The sequence below is a fragment of the Cebidichthys violaceus genome, unplaced genomic scaffold, assembly GCF_023349555.1.
Source record: "Cebidichthys violaceus isolate CVI_PGR_0920_01 unplaced genomic scaffold, fCebVio1.0.p SCAF_78, whole genome shotgun sequence".
In the NCBI taxonomy this organism is placed as follows: domain Eukaryota; kingdom Metazoa; phylum Chordata; class Actinopteri; order Perciformes; family Stichaeidae; genus Cebidichthys; species Cebidichthys violaceus.
In genome coordinates, this window is record NW_027176962.1 from 392,419 (window position 1) to 412,500 (window position 20,082).

The 20,082-nt window shown below is 40.6% G+C and overlaps 2 protein-coding genes across 2 annotated transcripts; both read right to left on the bottom strand.

The window, feature by feature from the left end:
- Window positions 1-1,019: 1,019 nt before the first annotated feature.
- Window positions 1,020-5,275, bottom strand: rsph3 (radial spoke head 3). The gene is made up of 8 exons (XM_068737345.1): window positions 5,020-5,275; window positions 4,264-4,336; window positions 4,022-4,163; window positions 3,766-3,911; window positions 3,295-3,498; window positions 2,468-2,630; window positions 2,167-2,253; window positions 1,020-1,346 (listed from the first exon to the last, which is right to left on the bottom strand). The coding sequence occupies exons 1-8, from the start codon at window positions 5,103-5,105 to the stop codon at window positions 1,291-1,293; spliced, it is 957 nt and encodes a 318-aa protein (XP_068593446.1). The 5' UTR covers window positions 5,106-5,275; the 3' UTR covers window positions 1,020-1,290.
- Window positions 5,276-10,030: 4,755 nt separating this feature from the next.
- Window positions 10,031-15,943, bottom strand: tagapb (T cell activation RhoGTPase activating protein b). Its single transcript, XM_068737350.1, has 10 exons — window positions 15,816-15,943; window positions 15,234-15,318; window positions 15,072-15,125; window positions 14,700-14,763; window positions 14,254-14,405; window positions 13,761-13,922; window positions 12,824-12,933; window positions 12,285-12,471; window positions 11,928-12,009; window positions 10,031-11,812 (listed from the first exon to the last, which is right to left on the bottom strand). Exons 2-10 carry the CDS (start codon window positions 15,258-15,260, stop codon window positions 10,671-10,673), a joined length of 1,980 nt encoding a protein of 659 aa, XP_068593451.1. The 5' UTR covers window positions 15,261-15,318; window positions 15,816-15,943; the 3' UTR covers window positions 10,031-10,670.
- Between the last annotated feature and the right edge of the window lie 4,139 nt (window positions 15,944-20,082).

Sequence of the window (20,082 nt, forward strand, 5' to 3'; positions counted from 1 at the left end):
TTTTTCTGGGGAAGTGTTCGTCATCCGCCCTGCAGAGAACCCGAGGAAGTGCCGCTAAATGCGAGGGGTGGCGCCATAGGTGAGCTGGCCAATGAGGTGGAGGGATTAAAATAGAGCCGTATATAGCGGAGGTTAGAGCTACTTCACATCATAACGCGAAACCAGAGAGATGTGACAGCCCTGCCTACCACTTTGTACTACTTAACCGGCCATTGTCACCACCTCCATCATCATTATTAAGCCCTTCCTTAAGGATAAAAGTGCTTGAGCCTGTTGAAAATAAAGAAAATATGTCAGTGAATGTCCTTGAGAGTTGGTAATAATAGCCTGTTATATTAGTAATGTATTAGATGAAGTATGAAAAAATGAGGATAATAAAACAGCCATCGACTTAAATAACCTTGTTTTGTTTGTGTGTTGAGCTAAATGTGTAGACTAGAGGGAGTCTGTCAGAGCAATGCAAAACACGGTTCAATTTGCCTGTTACAGCATCTGAATGAACTGTTTGCAGAGAGATGCCTGATGCAAATAGATCATATTCACAGAAAGGCACTTTGAATGGTCCTCTAAATATTTGAAGTTTGTATTAAACCTGTTGCTTGCCTCCTGTGTGACTTGTATCTCTTTCGTTGACTCACTCTTTTTAAGATAAAACTTAGTATTTGTCTGATTTGCTGTGTTTGGCGTTTTGAAAACCAGCCAACAACCAGGAACTTTGTTCTGATGACTGGTGAAATGGACAAATAGACCGCATGTCCGAAACGAAAAGGAAGGAAGTCAATGATACAAGACTACGATAAAGTGAATTCAAAGCTGCAGCGAAGGACTATAAAGAACCGTAAAAGTGTTGTGTTTAAGAACGTCAGATCTTCCATTGGCAGCGAAATCGTAGATTTACAACAAATCTCTGCATATACCGAATCTTTTCATCCCAGTTTTATTGGTTTTCAATGACTGAAACTTCACTGAGCTGTAAGACCTAGATATCTAGTAGAAAAAAATAAAAGGTGATCTCCTCATACTACAACAAACAAATAGTTTAATAGGAAAGAATAAGAGAAAATTGCATTGGATTTTTCACTCTTTCACAGATTCCCTACTAAACATTAGAATCATAAAACCAATTTTTAAGATTGAACACAAACTTGTGATCACAGAATAATCCAGCAAACATACACAATTGCATTATGTTCTATAAGAGACAACTCACGGTAGTTTAATCAGTATCAAAAAAACATTTTAGTTTTGAGAATGCACTCGTGCCCATGACCTCACTCAGTGACATCATCATCACTGTGTCTCTCTGAACATCTCCCGTCTCTTCTGGACGACATCATGGATGATATCTGAAAGACAGGGAGAGACAGAGACAGGATGAGGACGTTTCTGTGTGCAATATGATTGACATGAATTACCTCTGTTGTGTTTAAAAGGAACCACTAGATGGCGCTCCAACAGTGTCTATGAGCTGATGACCCCTGGAGGAAGATTTGTGAAATACCTTTCAGCTGTCAGAGATAATAACATCAGCATTACATTACTGTCATTTAGAAGACTTACAATTCAGATTCTATCACATTTATACCATTTACAATAATATCTCAACAATATTTATTGTCAGTTTTCAGATTGAACTGGATGAATTATAATACATACAAACATACACATACCCTAATAATATATAGATGATCTTCTCTCATTTCAAGTAAAATAAAGGCTGGATTAAAAAATAAAATACATAACAGAAAGCTTTTTAAAATATGTGCATCTTAAAATAAAGTATTTAATTTTAGACAAAAAGTGAACTGAACTGAAGTGACCTGCAGCTTTAAATTTAGTCACCCAAAGAAAGCCACAATATCAGATCTTTATCTTCAAAAAAGATACATTTGTGTGCAGGGAGTGTATCTGTGGTAATCAAAACCACTTGTTTCATCTCTATTCCTCTCTGTTAACATCTTAGAAAATAATTCTCAATTATCTATCTATGGTTTTAGGTCCAGGGTCCGGATTACAATGTTTGTACCACTTTGCCAAAAATAATCAAACCTGCAGAACATTAAGAATAAAGTATTTGTGAAAGCAGGTTTTCAAATGAGAGCATTGCTCAGCTGAAACAGGGGGATGTCTTCAAAACAGCCGAATAAATATACTGTATTCCCTTACTGTCCAGCAGATTCCTTGCTGTGTATCTCCGTTCCAAACTGTTGTTAACTTCATCCATCAGCCATGGGATGAAATTAGTCTCAACATCTGGAAAATAGCAACCGCAAATATGATAAAAAAAAAAGGTTAAACACTCATATTAAAATCAGGCACAGGGTATCAACGAGCTCATCTATTACTAGTCACCGATCCCCCTACAGATGTGATTAAATGCCGCTGTGAGCAGTGGAGTGCAGCGATGCCCTTGTGTGTCAGTAGGAAGCTGAGTTTGAATGGAAGTTGATGCTGAAGAAAGGCTGACCTTTCGCCACAGGGTCGTAAAAGTAGCCGTGGCCTCTCAGTGAGGTGAAGACAGCAGGTAGGAGATCAGACAAGTACTGCTTGGCGCACGCCCGCGCAGCAATCTTCTCTGCAACCTCTTTTTCATTCTTCAGCACCTCCTTCTGCTGGGCAATTCTACGCTCCTGAGGGCAGAAGAAAGCACACATTGTGTTTCACAGTATCCCCTCTCTATCTGCTGAACATTTGGGGGTGTGCTTCTTCTAACAGCCAGTCCTCTAGCACAGAAGTTTGCTTGAAAATATTAGAAGAAGAACTTAGTAGTTATAGCCATCCATGTTTGAGCAGACAAAAAAGAGACCAAAACCTACAGAAATTATTATTATTATGTCATTCACCCATTCATGCACTTATGGCGAAGGCTACCACACAATGCCGATCAGAACTATGTCATCATTCGTTCCCATTCATACACCACAGGCACAGCCCAAGGACCCGTCGACATGCGCTCTGATGGAAGGACGACCCGGTCTAGCCCTGAGCCACAGCATGTGTCACCATGGCAACATGAACAGCCAATCAACTGGTGATGTCTGATACTTTATAAGTATTTACGAATTCTGATTGGTACACTTGATATGACCTTTTTCCATAACATAAAAGTGAGGATGGAGAGGCGCACAGAGAAAACACATTAATACAGAAATCTCTCTCGTGAAAGCAACATAACTGTTCTGCTCATGACGCTGTGGCCATGTAGGGTCACAATGCTTGCAGAACTTAAGGAACCGAAGGAAATTGCCCAATCCTAGACGTGTTCCTCTACAGTGATTTGAAAGGACAACCTACTTTCTCCTCACCGCGGCGTCTCTCCTGCTCCTGAAGCCTCAACACCTCTGCCAGCTCGTTATTTCGGAGCTCTTTGAAGGCCCTCTGCTGGGCCCTGAGACAGGCCAGCTCCTCCTCCTCCATCACCTCCCCGAGAGACTGTTCTATTGTCTTACCGACGAGGAGCTCCAACACCGGCTGCACCTCCCTGTCGAAGTCAAACAACTGGAGAGGAACGTAGTAATAAGTGGTTTGACAATGTGAAACTAAAAAAAAAAAACATTAGGTTTGATTTTATCATCCCAAAAAAAAAAAAACCCTCCCCCAGATCAACAGAAGACATTCTACAACAATAAACTGGGCTTCATGTGGAGAAGAACCTCAGAGGAGTTTCCCCTCATAAATAAAACAGATCTAACATGTTTTACTAGAACTATATTAAGGCTATCGAGTGTGTAAAGTGTGGCCAGACCTCCCACTTGGATTCCCTACCTCTCCCTCCTCTATCTGGGTTTCAACATCTTTGCCAGATTTGGCAGGTATGAAGAGTGGGGATGCGGGTTTGTCCAGGAAAGCATCAGTCTGGCACTCGAAATCCGTAGCCACTATAACGTCACTCAATTCTTCGAGATACTGCTCTAAAGGTCAAGAGTATTACAAAACAGCCTTTGTTTCCAACAGCACGTTTGACAAACTCATAACTGATTGACTATAGTAGAGATGTTCTGAAGATGTCTAGATACCTTACCTGTTTGTATATCGATGTGTTTTCTGCCCTGCACGGCCTCTGGCGTCTTGGTTCTTAACTGTTCCCTGGCTTGTTTTCGAGCAATGCGTCTCCTCCTGATCTGCTGTTGTGTTTGTGCTTCAACAGGGTCTGGCTGAGCCATCTGTCAAAGGTGGACAACACACATTTTTAAGAAGACATGGCAGAAAGAAAGGCAAACCTACCAGGCATGAAACACATCAAGGTGGTTATTTCCTACTTACAATTGGTATGATGTGTTGGGCATAAGTGTTCCCTCTGACAACACGACGGTCATACATGATGTTTCCATAAGTACTGTGTGTAGGAAAAAAAACACAGCGCAGTCACACAGTCAGCTCAGCTAACCTTGTTTGCTTCAGGGGTGACATGCTGATCCATGTTGTGCTGCAGGTGGCATTAGAGATATTATTTCAGGGATGGTAACACAGTGGTGGAGGAAGTACAGAGGGTTAGGAAGGAGGAAGTACAGAGAATATCTAAAAAAAGAAAAATAATAATGATACTATAGTGTAAAAATGCTCAATTACAAGTAAAAGTGCTGCATTGAAAATTAAATCAAAAAGTGTTTTCAGCAAAATGTTGTAAAAGTATCAAAAGTAGAAGTACTCATTGTGCAGATTTGCAATTTCCTGAGTGTTGCATCATTATATAAATTATATTATTGGACTTTAATTATTGATGAATTCATGTTTAAGCATCATAAATTCAAGGATCAAATACTTTATTGTAATTACGCAACCGTGGGATGTACAACTAAATGCAGCCCACGTGCAACACGAGATAAAAGATCAAAATAAATTTAAAAAAATAACAGAAGAGCATTTTTTTTTTTTTTTTGCAGGAGAAGGAACGCAAACCAGCAGCAACAAAAAACAATTTGCTGAGCAAATATTCCCTCTGAACTGCAGTAATACTTGATGTAGCTAGGTCACGTTAGCAATGTTAGCACCAAGCACAAACATGAGCACCAAACGTACTGTTCAGACTGAGGCTCCTTGTATCTGGAGCGGTTCTCAACAGCTCTGGGGCGACTCGAGAAGATGTAATTTCCGTTTGGATCCATTTTTTTTCCTCCACAGAAACTACCGGGTACCGAAACGTTAATTGTAATAAGTAGCAATGTTAATGTTTGGAAGCGAACAGGTTACCAACACAACCATAACTAAAAGACACGACGAACTGTTGTTGTAGCAACCGTGTCCAGGAAGTGTAAGGTTATAGCTGCCGTTACGTCACTTCCTTTAAAAACAGACAGTATAAGATGCTGTATTTCTTCGACTACTACCGCTACTACAACAGCTACTATTACATATTTTACAAGTAGTATTGCTAGTAGTAAAAATACTACTACTCCAACGAATGACACTACTATAACTGTTCTTACTACAACTACTATTTCTACTACTGCTCGCACTATTAGTACCACTACTACGTCTGCTGCTGCTACGACCACTCCTCTCCCTAAAACTGCTACTGCTACTCATCCTACTACCACTACCACTAATATTAATATTAATAATAATAACACAAGTATCCATTGTAACGCAAACTAAGAGGGCCATAGTAGCTGTTCTGTTCTGCAGATAGAGTTTGCTGTGTAGATTTATTATATTTATTTATATCCTGAGAACTTCTCATTTATGCTGGCGTAAGAATTGCAAAAATGCATTCCTTAGCTTGAAATTGTTTGTATGATCACAAGCTAAACGGACCTTGTGGTGAGACTGTCAATCTAAAAAAACTAAATAGATATATAAACAAACCTTTTACAACCGTAACACAACTGGGAGAGTCAACAGGCACTCTGTACATTAGTATAGTAACAATTCTAAAGCTGATGAGACTTTGTTTAAAAACTGTAACCACCTCTATTGACTTTTCTTATTCTGTTTCAACACATTTCAGTTCTGAGTATAACATGCGGATGCAAGGACCACTTCCTGTACAAAGAAGTCAAAAGGTGAAAAACAAAGCAAATCCTGTACATCACTCACTTATAAGTTAAAAACGTTTTTTAACTGGTATTCTATTTGTACATGTTCTCCGGGTATTATAGGGGTGATTACATAGCTAGAAGTAACAAGCCAAAGTCTTATTGTGAGTTGCAGTGCAGGCTTGACATCTCTTGCCACCTCTACATTTTTTGTATACTTTAACGTTGAACAAGCAAAACAAACCTGTGCACTCGAAAACATTTGTTTTGCTCACAGGCAACAGTGAAATGTGGGCGGCACGAGGCCTTTAGTAAAGGAAAGCAAAAACTCGACTGTAGATGATGTTAACCACAGAGAGCATTTTTCAGCTCTACGAAAACTAGAGTGTCAAAGAAAAATAGGACACCACATGTTGAAACTAGACTGTGTTTGTGCGTACAAAGGTTGGAGCTCTGTGGTCAAAGTGACGACTGAACTGGCTCTTTTGTTCTCCATATCAGAGATTTACTGACTGATATAATTTTGCCCTCATTTTTGCATGTTTGATTTGTGACATAACAGCCCACACTGGATCACAAAAGATCATTACAAATTCAAAATCTACAACCCATAATGCCAACTACTACTACTACTACTAGTACTACTACTACCACCACCTTTACTACTGCTACTGTTGATACTACTATTACTACTAATACAGTACCTCTACCACCATTACTATCACTGCTACCACCACCACTACCACTACTACTACTACTAGGACAGTACCACTACCACTAGTACCACTACTACTTCTACTGCTAGTCCCAAGACTACTACTAATACAATACCAAAACTACTGCTACTACAACTACTATCACCACTACCTCTGCTACTATCACTACTACTCACTATCACTACAACTACCGGTACTACTATAACTAGTACAGTATCACCACCACTACTACGACTACTACCACTATTACAACTATTGTGACTACTTCTACCATTACTACTAGTGCTACTATGATAATTGTGCCATTACATGACACTAACAGCCAAATATAATGGTGCTGCGACCAGTAAAATATTATTACTACTACAACTATTTTAGTGTAGTATATTGCCATGGTCTTGCATATTTTATTTGTTTCGTAAAAAACAAGTGAAGCATCATTATGTAACATTTCCATGACAACTATATTATAATCACAACACACAGGAGAACACCATGTTGGAGCCACGTCCTGTATTTGTGATCTTTTTTCAAAAGGAATAATGAACGTCTGTTTAGACGAGTGCGGGGGTTTCTGTGTCGTGAAGGCTTTGGATTTTGCTCTCCTTGCTGCATGGATTATTGTTTATGCTTCAGCTGTCACAAATCATTAGGCATTATTAAAGGGTAAGCTGTTCAGCTTGCCACTGTGTTAGCCTCCTCTCATTAGTGTTGAATGTAAGCCACGATATTACGCAACCAGCAGGGCACACATTGATCTCTTCTCAGTGCAGAAATAGACTCACAACATCATCTTCTTTTTTTTGTATTCCACACTTGAAGCCTTAAGATGCAAGCAGGTGGCAATGGAGGCAGTTAAGAGCAGTGAGGTTAAAACAGAGACGATTACTGTCAAAAAACATATGGAAAGTAAATGCAGCGCAGATACAAATACGACATTTTCTATAATCTCTCTCATGGAAAGTGAACATGTTATTAAGTAGGGTCAGTGCATTAACAACACAGCAGAGATTACACACTTAATGTATTTTTGTCATACCATTACCACTACCGTCAATATGGTAAAACACAATGAGTAATCTCATCATCATTTAGTAATTTAAGTGATTAAAATGTAGCTAATGTGATGCTGTGCACAGCTCTGCATTTCATATTCAATCAGCGGCCAGGCAGTAGTAATTTACACAGCGGTACAATGTGTTCATTAAAAATCAGCTAAAGCGCAGCTGTTCACTACATTACATTACATTACAGTCATTTAGCAGACACTTTTATCCAAAGCGACTTACAATAAGTGTATTCAACACAGGTATTCGAGTTCATTAGTTGATGATTGGATGTTTTGTTGACACTCTGCTTAAAAGGTACATCTGTACTTAAAGCAATGCAGTAAATGTGCTGCAACCGGCTGCAACTCTTTTCTCTGAAAATTGGACTAAATGTTCATCATAACTCAAAAAAGCTCTGGCTAACTTAAACGTTTTGGAGCTTCATAATTCATGAAATATCAAATTAAGTCGAGGTTCGGATATTACCTGCAATGTAATGTGAGGAATTTAAGTTTAGAAGCATGTTTAGTGTGATTAAAAGCACACCTTGAAGAATGTATGAAATATCACAATGTAATAAAATGTCACAAAATATTTACTGATGGAATGTATTATATGTTTACAGTGTATTTACTTGAAGAGGATAGCATATGTGTATCATATGTTTACTCATAGAAGTGATAAACCATAAGAATATAGAAGAGGAGGATCTGACCAGGCCCATGAGGTCACATAAGAGCAGACACTGGAGGGGACAGTTGGATTTCAGCCAATCACTGAAGCTGATACTGAACTTTTGAAGTTACGGACGGAGACTTTCAAGTATAAAGACATTGTTCCAAGGATTTTTACTCAGATCTCGCCGTTATCGTTTAACAGCTAAACTGGCTTTGACGGTCTGTTGGATGAAACGTGTGTTTAACTCTGATCCGCGGAACATATTTCTATCGATAGTGTGATTCAGTTTGGAATTGTTTAGCATTCTGTTAATTATTAAATACGTTTTGATGGTAAACTGGACCCAGCTGATTTTTTGGCAGGACTCTGCTGAAGAAAGAGACGCCAGAGAGAGAGAGAGAGACCTGCGGCCTTCTTTTGTTTGAGAGGTTCGACCACCAACAGCAACCAACATATTTGTGCAAAGTCTTTGTACATCTCACAGAGAGATGTGAGGATTCCATTCACACCATAGAGTTTGTGATGCGAAGTGTGATGCAGAGGGTGATGCACGATTAAAGCAATATGTGTCTAAGCCAACACAAATAGACACAACACACCTTTAACAGTTACTCTCTGGAGCTTGTAAAGGTTTATGCTGACATTGCGTCGGATCGGTGCTAATTGTTTTTTTTTTTTAATTGGGAGCGTCTTACCCTCTCCGATGCGAGGGTCCAAAGACAGAGGCCGTCGCATGCTGTCAGATTGTGAAGCCCTCTGACGCACATTTGTGATATTGGGCTTTGCAAATAAAAAATGGAAATGAAGCTCTCTGGTTGTTTTTCATGCTTGTGGTGGTGTTGTGCTCTGATGTGTTAAGATCTGTATCAGATCTTCCTTTTTTTTTTGTTGCACCTGCACATCAAAATAATGAGTTAAGAGTTTAACAAAGGCCTCTTTGATTCAGGTTAAATAAACATTATATGCTTCACAAATGTAGACATTCCTGCAGTTCTACTGTAATTGGCAATGTTGCTTTGAACTGTGTTGCTAATGATGTAAAATGAGCATTATCAGAGGTTATCTTCTTTATCCTAAATGAAAAATGTCACCAAATGCTCAGCTGCAATCTCATTGCAACTTCTAGATGAACTAAATTGACTTGTTGAGGAAGGAAGCGATGCGTTAAAACACCATAGAAAGGAAGGAAGAGACGTGGCATCAGCTCATTGTGCACTCAGAGACAAGAACAGCAATTCAGAGAAAAACCAAATCCACCCATGTGACCAAGTCCGATTTCCTCCTGTTTCAGCATATGTGCCAGAACATGGTGTTCTCTCAATGAGGCCCGATAGATTATGTTATGCAACACATCTAGCAAAGAGAAGTCGAGCCAAACGAGTCACCCTCCATTTTCTCATTATTTCTGACGCTAATGATTTGACTGGGGAGCGTTTCAGGACCACAACATTCATAACATGAGCTTTCTAAGGTCGTATAGAAACAGTGAAATAAGACTTTTTTTCTTTGTTATTTTCTTTTATTGTGTTATTTTTCTCCCCTTTGACCAAAAACAATTTCTGGTGAAATGGTTTGACTCTGGAATACCCCTTTGACAAAGATTCCACATCTATATTCATGACATTTTATTTACAAAGCATAGTCTACCACATGAAAAGTGCTTTAATTGTAGTGAAAAAACAGAACATGCAAGGTGAAGAGGATTTACAAAAAGCAACACAAAAAAACCACACACAACATATCACATACCTCAACAACAACGTCAAACAAAACATAGGAAATCAAAAGTCATAGCATATTTTATCCACAGTGAACTGTGTTTTTATAGCTTCATTGTGATAGATATCTCTCCTGATAACTACATATCTTTTAAATGTTGTACTCTAAATAGTACTACTGAGAAAATGCAACCATAGAGGCGGCACATAGCTGGCATTCATTCAAAGTGAAACAGTGAAAAATGAACAGATTGGACTTCAAGTACATATACAACATATACTGTCTCACGGAGCTAATCAGTGGGCACAGCTTCAAAAACACAGCTTCAAAGGGGAAGGAGGTGCTGCTATCATGAAGCCTTGCGATTAAAAGAAAACATATGAATGTCGTGTCTCTGAATGAATGAAAATAAATGAAGCTTGTCGGCTTTCTAACTGGCAGTTTAAAGACTGGTTCTTAGGCTTTGCCCACGGTAATTAACTCAAAATGTTTGTATATTTAAAATCTGATCTGTGAAACAGTTCCAAAGTCGATCAAACATAAGACTCCTTGGCGTAAGAAATGTCCTCAAACACGGGCTGGCTACACCTCCGTGACACAACCTCACGATGACCTGCAGACACAGACTCGGACATAGCTCTCTGACGGAAAGCCTGCCGCTGCTCGACAACGTTTGATTTGTCCTGTGCAGCTTGAGCGAAACAGTCTAAGTACTGATTGACTGAGCAGGTAGATGGGAAGTCGTAATTTACAGAGGACGGACGGGACCTTCTCTCCAGCTGTATGGCATCGTGTACGGTCATTGACCCGTACTGCGGAGGAGGACTCGTGTTCCTCAACGCCTGCTTGTATGACGGAGGCCTGCAGGGCAGCTTGCTGTCCACCTGCTTGAACACTTCAATGGCCGACAGAGGGCGTGGTTTACGCAGAAACTCGGCTGGTGGATCTGCTTCACTCTGAGAGTCCTCCTGGAGAGTTTCACAAGGGAAGGAGTTTTCCTTCTGAGATTCTTTCTTCAAGCTGTTTCTGCTGAAGGCCCCTAAGGCCCCTAAGCTCCTGGTCCTTAGGACTCGACTGACAACTCTCATGGACTGTGAACGCCTCTTCTCCTCTGAATTCGGCCTGGCAATGTCCTGCTGAACTTTTGCAGCCACCGAAGGCTGGTTGGAGGTGTTTGCTTTCCTGGGGCAGGCTGGCGACCCCACGGGGGAACTGGTGAAAACAGAGCCTTCAGATTGATTAGAGGCAGCACTCTCAAGGGAAGAGCACGAGCAGTTACCTGCCATGTAGGGCAGAGGATCCACGTCGGAGTTGCTGCTAAGTCTTGGAAAAGACGACACTTGTCTCGCTCCACCTCGCCCTTTGAGCAAGAAGGAGTCGTCTGAGATCTGCTTTTTCAGAGGCTGCTCCTCAAAGTCTCTCCTCTCCACTGAGCAGTCGTCGTGGCTCCTGGAGTGACTGCACAGGCTCTCGAGGTCAGCTGAGAGGAGGATGATGGGCTCGGAGCAGCGACGGTCGAACGCTGGCTTTGTGTTGAAGATGGCATCAGCTGGCCAAGAGGAGGCGGTGAAGCTGGATCTGAGAGAGGAATATGATCTAGTCTCTCCTGCCTCTCCATCTCCATCCGGGTCGGTGCTGTCATACGCAGAGTCGTGATGCTGGGAGGACAGTGAGTCTGCAGAGCGGGGGAAACAAAGACGTGAATAAGATCTCTACATGTGACCAAAGTCTAACCTAAGGTTCCCAACCCCAATCATACAGTAATAACAGAGACTTGAGTGAAAATGTACCTTCATCAGTATCCAGCAGATTTAGGATATTCTCTCCAAGTATCTCATGATGCTCGATCAGGAACTGAGTTAGCTCTGTGACCTGCAACAAATCAGAAAAACAGAAGTAAATCAACAATGTAAAAATGATATAAAGAATTCAGAAAAGCAAAGCTGTGGTTCAGAACAGATACAGTCCAGACACAGTGCATTGCTTCAATCGACCAACATAGTGTGTTTTTTTTATTAGTACTCAACTCAACAAACGTCAGTGCAAGTGTAACTTTATGAAACCTTTTGAGGTTTTCTGCATTCTGAAACCACAAAGCTTCAAAGCACCAGAACTGAGAAAGAATATTCATAACAAATCTCTCTCACCTTCATCATCTTTTCCTTCTGCTCATCCAGCGGGGTGCAGTCCAGCTGCAGCAGTGTGGGGGCGATACACACCGCCAGGTTGTAGGCGTCCATCTTGTTGCTGTCAGCGTTTTTGAGGATGTGGTGGAGGACGCAGACTAGATGCTGCAGGAGGAGTTTGTTGGGCCCCGGGAGGTCCTCTGCCACCCTGTAGGCGGGTAGCAAAAGGAGGAAGGAAGAAGAAAAAAAAAAGAGAACAGGAAAGAAGAGTTTAGTTTGGCGCTCGTTTTTTTTTCAATTCAAAGTTTCTTCCTTCTTTTAAACTGAAGACAGACTAAAATGGAGAAGTGGTTTTGTGTTTAGTCTACGGATGGAGCACATTGGAAATGTTCTGCAAAACTCAACACTGTTTACTCTTGACGACATACGCGGTAATGAGAATTCCAACAGATTTCTTTTCATATATAAATAAATTTAAAAAATGATAATGGGCAAATACACGCTGGGAGTCACAGTTGCTGGTAAATGTCCAGGCTCATTAGCGGGTATGGATTGCTTACGTCTTGATTTCCAGAGCTCTCTGCTGGGTGTCTTCAGTGTCCAGAGCCGCCATCCACTTGTCATAGAGTTCAGACACCAGCAGGCTGCCAGGAAGTTCCTTCAGAAAACTCTGCAAAGAACAAGAGAGGGAGTCGGTGATGAGACACAGCGCTTATAAATAGAAATGATCTGGTGTGACATTCTAACTGATCTAAGGATTGGATGTGGGTGAGAACAAACATAACATAAAGGCATCAAGGATGGACCTCATATTGTGCATACTGGCTTATTACATTGTGCATTATTAGATAGCAGATTAAATGTCATGAAACTATAGTAGTAGTAGTGGTGGTGGTGGTACAGGGGTGGAGAGTAACTAAGGGTACTTTGCTTAAGTATTTCTATCTTATGCAACTTTATACTTCATTACATCTCAGGCAAATATTGTACTTTTTGCTCCACTACATTTATATGACAGCTTTAGTTACTTTGCAGATTCAGATTACAACAACTTTAACCCTTTATTTTGCAGCCGCAATACTAAAGTCATGCTTGCACATACATGCATAATAAATACTTTTGCTTTTGCTACTTTAAGTATATATGAATACTTTTGTACTTTACTTAATTTGAATGCAGGACATGTACTTGCATTACAGTATCTCTACACTGTGGTAGTGTTAACGTTTTACTCTACTAAAAGTTCTGAGTACTTCTTCCCCCGCCGCTGTGGTAGCAGTAGTGGTAGTACAGTAGCTGCAGCAGCAGCTGTCGCTGTGATTGCGGTGGTCACATATGAAAACATAGCGGTAACATAGGCAGAGCATCAGGTGAAGTAGTAGTTTAATTAATGCTAATGGTGTAGCAAGTACTGTAGCACTGGTGGTTATTTATAGAAGTAATATTTACAGTGGTATTAACGGTATAATATGAAATGTTAACAGTATGGGAATTTACTTTAAGCAGCCCGACGAGCAGAACGACCGGCTGGACCTCCATGTCCACCTCCAGGCCGCTGTTGAGCTGCTCTCTGATGTCCTTCATGTTCCTGTTATTGCAAGGTTTCCGAAAGACTCCCTCTGTGGACGGTCCTCTCTTCCTCAGCAACACCAGCACCTCCTGGTGAAAGGAGGGGAGGAGAGGCGTGAGCTTATCATAGTGAAGACAGAAACCAGCTGAGTGTGCTGAGTACAATTATGGGCTGAGAGTAATCGACGTGCAGAAGCATGCGCTCGCATGGTTTCCTGCTGTCAAAGAGCTGTCAAAGTTCAGCTAAGAAGGTGTTTGCTTATTAGTTATGAGTTGTCTTATTAGTCAGTCTTGAGGAGCTCTATTTCTTAAAACAATATGCAAATCTGAGAAATAAACGTTTTCTCTTCGTCTTTAAGACAAGCTTGACTGGCAAGAAGAGGCGACGAGATCTGACATTTAAGGTAGAGGATGTACTTACTGTGACTGGTTTGGGAAGTGAACATTCATCTGGGCATATTTTACAGAGGGGCTGTCCAAACAGCTGAGTCTTGGTATCAGTATCTGCTCGGCATGCTTTGTTGATGAAACTAGAGCCCTTTCTGAGCCTCCTCACGAGGTTCCACTTGGTTTCTGTTGGAAGCAGAAATGTTTGATTCAACGTTATATATTATACGTACAGATGTATTTAAGTCTTCTGTTCACGACAATTTAAAAGTGGTGCAACACAGCAGCAAAAAGCAGATGTGCAAGATGATTTTAAGCCAGAGTGCCAATGTGTCAGACAGTTTTCTTCATTTGCTCGCTCTTATCAGTAGTTTACATTTCCCTTTTCTGTCTTTGTGGTTGTCCTCTGTGGTCTCATCTCTACACATGGCACAATTAATGAGCCCCGCCCTCCATCAGAGCTGCCACTTTCAAACTCACCAATGGGATGTTTGTCCTCCTGGTTATTCAACTGCTTTGGCACCGTGCAGATCTTTGCATCGCCCTGGTAACAAAAGGAAAAAAAAAAAGGGATGTGGTGATGAGTATGCAAGAGGAACAACATGCAAATAGGACAGAAGGGAGAAGGGTGTTGTGTTTTCTCAATCGCCCAGCACCACATTAGTTAGAGTGAAGACATCATGTGACAAAAGACACTCATAGAAGCCAACAATCAATCATATACAACTTTTTAAAATCACTTTTGAATTGTGATTCAGATGTATTTTTTTTTGCATTTCAGACACAGATCTCAACATGAGTGGAAATACATCTTTATTCTCAAGAAGCCAGTATAATGGAGGTTTTACTTACATCAATTGGAAGCTCAATGCATTTTTCCATGCTACCTCCTGTTAGCGTTTTAGTCTAAAAGAAGAGAGAGACAGAGAGAGAGAGATTATTTACTAGAAAGCTCTTTTTGAAATACATTTTGGTTTCTATTGGACATGGCAGAGCGAGCAGTGAGAGACTTACTGTGATGCTGCCACCCAAAACCTTCATGAGGGCGTCTGGTGGGGAAGAAGCACAACCAGCTCTTGCTTTTGCGTCTTTAATTTTTCTGTGAAAAGATACCCATAAATTTACAATTTTGCACCTAATTCTTTTAGTATTCACACTTTTTAGTCTATATTTTAACTTAACCTAACCAGACAAAATCTCCCTTATTTGATGTTTTTGTGTATCAATCCTTATAGTGGATCATTATAATGCTATCATGTAGTTCTTTATTTATTTATTTATCTTTAGTATTAGAGACAAAATGTACACTGCTCTTCATTATTTAAAGATGTTATCTTGCTGGAGTCGACACCACGTTATCTGAAAATATGTGTTGAAGCGTTTTTCTAAATTCATTTGAAACGTACTCGTCTTTATTGATTTCGCTGATAATTTGATGCCTGCAGCAATACTATGTTGTCAACATTGATCAAAATGGCTGTACATTGTAGCTTGAGTGCTATCCAACTGTTATTAATTATGATAATTGAAAGGCTCTTGAGTTGAATACATATTGGACTATTAAATGCATAATCTGTGAATAATGTTTTTTCTTACCTGTGAAGAATATCTAACCAGCGTTCTTTAACCTCAGGCGAGCTGCGGGCAAAATAACAGCATGGTACGAGTTACTCATCCACAGAGAGAGAACCAAACAGGCCAGCAGATACAGTGGGAGGAATGAGGCAAAGCGTGCACCCACGGCAGCTTTTAACAACTCTGTTGGAAACTGTAACACAGTCATGGGAACAGGAAGCAGCGTCACGGCGGCCCCCAACCAGACACCTTCCACTTCCTCTTAGGCTAGGTTTACTGCGGCTCGGTGTCCACGCGTGGAAACATGATGGCGAAAACAGATTCACGTGCCTACATGCGCACCTGAAGGGTCTCGTCTTTTGTCAAGCTGTTATTGTGTTGTGTGCATATTGAGCAAGCGTCATACAGTCTCTCTTCCGCGATCATCTCCTTGTGAGTGGAACTTTCACACACTGAATCATTATGAGAGACAAACCACAACATTCAGAAAATAAATGAAGACTCAAATCCCACCAGTGGGGTTCATCATCTTCTTGGAATATGTAGCGAGTCAAACACAAAAAAAGTTTTATAATTACTTTTTGCAAGAAACGTGGGAGTCAATGAACAACACAAATGACTACCACATTTCTCTACTGGTGCCAGTTAGTGCCATAATGAGACAGATAACACTAACTGAAGAAAAACGTTTACAAGTTACCCTGTCTAGACGAAAAGCGTGACACAGTGTTTCTCCTGCACTTCATCTTTATGGTAAAGGCCAGTATTAAATAAAGTCATCTGACGTTAATCCCCTCACATGAAAAATGGTTTGCTGAGCTTCTCCGAACTTCCTATTTTGCAACCTCTTGTCTTGTGATGCTGTAGGGATGACTTTCTCTTTGTTACTTCTCTGTTTTCATGAAGGCCACAGATCATATGACCATTTACTACATGTGGTGAATGCTCCATGAACAGCCTCAGATGTCATTTATTTAACACCTAACGGGAAAAGACTTTCAAATAACAACCAGGAAGCTTGTGTGTGTGTGTGTGTGCTGTTCTATCCCATGTGAAAAAACGTTAAAGGAATAGTTCAACATTAGGGAAACACAGAAATGAGCTTTCTTGCCAAGAGTTTCATGATTCGATACCAATCTCTCAGAAGCCAAGCAGTTAGCTTAGCTTAGCACAAAAACAGGGGGAAACAGCTAGCCTGGCTTTAACTGAAGGACACATAATCCAGCAATAAATACTGACGGCAGGTGGCTAGCTGGCTCTGACTATCTCATGGTGAGATCAACACTTCACTTCAACAACAAGGACAGACGGAATAAATACTCTGCACACGTATCTGCACTCTTGTTCTGTGTTTGTAGAAGATATTGTATCTCTGGTTATGTGAGCCACAGGTGGTGCATGTCTGCATTGCACATGAAAAACTAAGAATATGACATTTTAATCATGTTTTACTCAAAAAAAAAGATTAAAACCATTATCGGCAAAAATCAAGACTGCGGGGGGTTTCGGCCCTTTCCTCCCTGCATTACTAATACGTGCACATCCCTAAATCACACTACATCTCTAAAGAGAGATCTCCTCCTAATTCACTTTTGGAGTGAAGGATTAAATTCAAGAGGAGGATTGTGGTGTAAGAGGAAGAATACCGGTAAACTGAAGATCCTCACAGCCAAACATTAGCATTGTCATGCTTGCGAATGTGTATTCAGGCATGCATGCACATGTGATTCAGATCACTCAACACAAGGCTGTTTGTATGCGAGTCATCTGCTGCGTGTGCGCTCACCAAAAACACACCAAACAAACAGTGAGATCCCAGGCCAAGACGAGTGTCACTCTGAGGTCAATATCCCCCGTCGCTCCCTCCTCTTCCTCCGCCTCATCTTCAAACCCGTAAAGCCAAACGTCCTGGAGGCTCACTCTGTGCTTCAGGCGGTAGCTGGTCGTCGACCTGTTCGAACAAAAGCAGAACAGCTGACGTAATTAAGGGAATCAACTAACTTATTATTACTATTGTTTCTAATACTCAGTGCAATGATTGATTGGATTAATTATTGAGTATTTTTGTTGAGTTGTGACTACACCTTTCCTCTCTATTTTTAAATATAGTAATTTCAGGTTCTGCTGACACTTGAAACATGATAACATCACAAGGAATAGTCTTTGATGCAAATATTGATTGTCAAGGATTAAGAGATATAAAATGCTCTTCTGATGCATTAGGCTGACATTTTGTCAGTGCAGAAAAATCATTACAAGGAACGCTTGTTCATATTCCTGAATAAAAAAGCTTTAATAGCTGTTGAACAGGTGTGAAGTTAAAACTAATCAGCATGTTTGACACGCCTTACAAACTACAGAAATATCAAGTAGGACAAACTGAACCCTCAATTCTAAGTGACTGAACTCCTTCATCAACAACGCTGCACTCTTTGTGTCCTGAAAGGTGGACGTTGTGAGAGGCGACGGTAGAGTCTAAACGAAAAGCTTAAAAACAGCTTCCACAAAAGGTGCCTAACAAATGATTAGCGGGGAATCATTCCCGCTCAGATGTTCACGGCGTCTGGTCGTGACCCTGCTGACCTCTGCGCGTTTGCAGCAGAGGTGTGCCGACTGGATCCTGGAGCGCTGATAGATTGAAAGGAAAAACAGAAGAGTCGGAAAGGTACGAAGACAAAGGGCGTGCACCTGAGGACAAAGGAGGTGTTATGGTATAGAAATAAGGAGAGAGAGGTGATGTGCAACGAGCCAGAGGTAATATAGAAAGGTTGATGCTAGAATAGATCCGTAATGACGCTTGGCCGATTCTGGTAACGTTTCCTGAACAATATGCTATACTGTCCCTTCAGACCATTCATTCTAGCATCAATAGAAAGGCTGTGAGAAATAAACATGGACAGATTCAAACACTGGGGGGTCGTGGGGGAAATATGAACAGAGGGCCCCCACTGGCCTACTGTGCATTGTCAAAGTAAACAGTCACCTGCAAGAGCATCTGTGGGTTCACAGAGCACCCAGCAGATTAAAGATAGATCTGTCTTTTTATAATATGACATTTTTATAAAAACACAGTTTTCCGAATGATTCGCTGTGTGATTACCACCAGCATAATATCAAAGCCTAATAAACAAAAGGTACAGGGGAGAGACAGGCTAGCTGTTTATACTCGCTTCTAGCCTTTATGCTAAGCTAAGATAACTTGCTGCTAGCTGTTGTTTCCTATTTATTGGACAGACATGAGAATGGTATCAATCTTGGCATTTCTCAGCCATGAGAGTTAGTTGATTTTGTGATTTCAATTTTTACTTGAAAGTATAAACTGACACACAGAGAACCAAGTGGGGGTTTTTTTTTGTGGCCTCTGGAGACCTGGGAAATGAAATTAGGTAAATAATCGAGGTTATTTTTTCAGTCTATTTAAAGCTCCCTCCAGAGCCAGCGAAGCCATTCATGTTTTCAAAGGTTCTCCACATGACTAGTAAACTGAATTTGATGTGTAAAACCAGTGAAGTACCTTTTAAGAAAATGAACACTGAATTCCATAAACAATCTCTCTGTAATGAATGCTCAGATACATATGTATAGACTCCAAGGTCTGTTTATGATATCTTACTGTAGTCTCAGCTGTGCTTACCTACTGGAACAGTGGGCAGGTTGTGGTTCACAGATGAGTGTGATAGTCCTCCCACTCCAGAGCTGTAAAACTTCCACCGGCTTTGACAAACAGCTCTAGTTTGACTAAGATGAGCAACAACTTAACGCTTGTTTATTTTTGATGTTTTCAGTTTAATCGTCTAGAAATATTCCAGGTCAGATCGTGTTGATTTCATCCAACAGGAACAAAGTACAGGGATGTTTTCATTGTAATTATTGTAATAATAATAACACAGAAGTGATTCAAATGTATATTTCTCTAGGTATGTGTCGGGATTCACCTCACTTCAAGATATGATATTAGATGTAAGATATTGTCACTTGGCAGACGTTTATGAGTGGAAGTACCTTACTTACATTTTTGGTTTGTCAGAGCTGCAACATATGTTGAAATTTGTTTTTGAGTAGAATATATGTATTCCCCCTCGTGTGACCCCACTAAAAAGGGAACCACCATACTTTCTTCTTCTTCTTCTATGTCAGGTCAGAGTGACTAAACTCAAACAGTTTTGTGTGCTGGGAGATTCCCCAACAGTCCAAGTATGCAGACCAAAATTACACGTTTTGTTTTTACTTCCTCTTTCACTATCCCATTCCAACTGTAGAAAAAAAAATGTGTCAACTTTTTGTTCTG

Coding starts and splice junctions, on each gene's coding strand:
- rsph3 (XM_068737345.1), bottom strand. CDS start 5,105: ATGGATCCAAACGGAAATTACATCTTCTCGAGTCGCCCCAGAGCTGTT. Junction 4,337..5,019: donor AAGGAGCCTCAGTCTGAACA/GTACGTTTGGTG, acceptor TCCTACACACAG/TACTTATGGAAACATCATGT. Junction 1,347..2,166: donor AGCAAGGAATCTGCTGGACA/GTAAGGGAATAC, acceptor CCTGTCTTTCAG/ATATCATCCATGATGTCGTC.
- tagapb (XM_068737350.1), bottom strand. CDS start 15,260: ATGAAGGTTTTGGGTGGCAGCATCACA. Junction 12,934..13,760: donor TGCTCGTCGGGCTGCTTAAA/GTAAATTCCCAT, acceptor TGTTCTTTGCAG/AGTTTTCTGAAGGAACTTCC. Junction 12,010..12,284: donor AGAAGGAAAAGATGATGAAG/GTGAGAGAGATT, acceptor GATTTGTTGCAG/GTCACAGAGCTAACTCAGTT.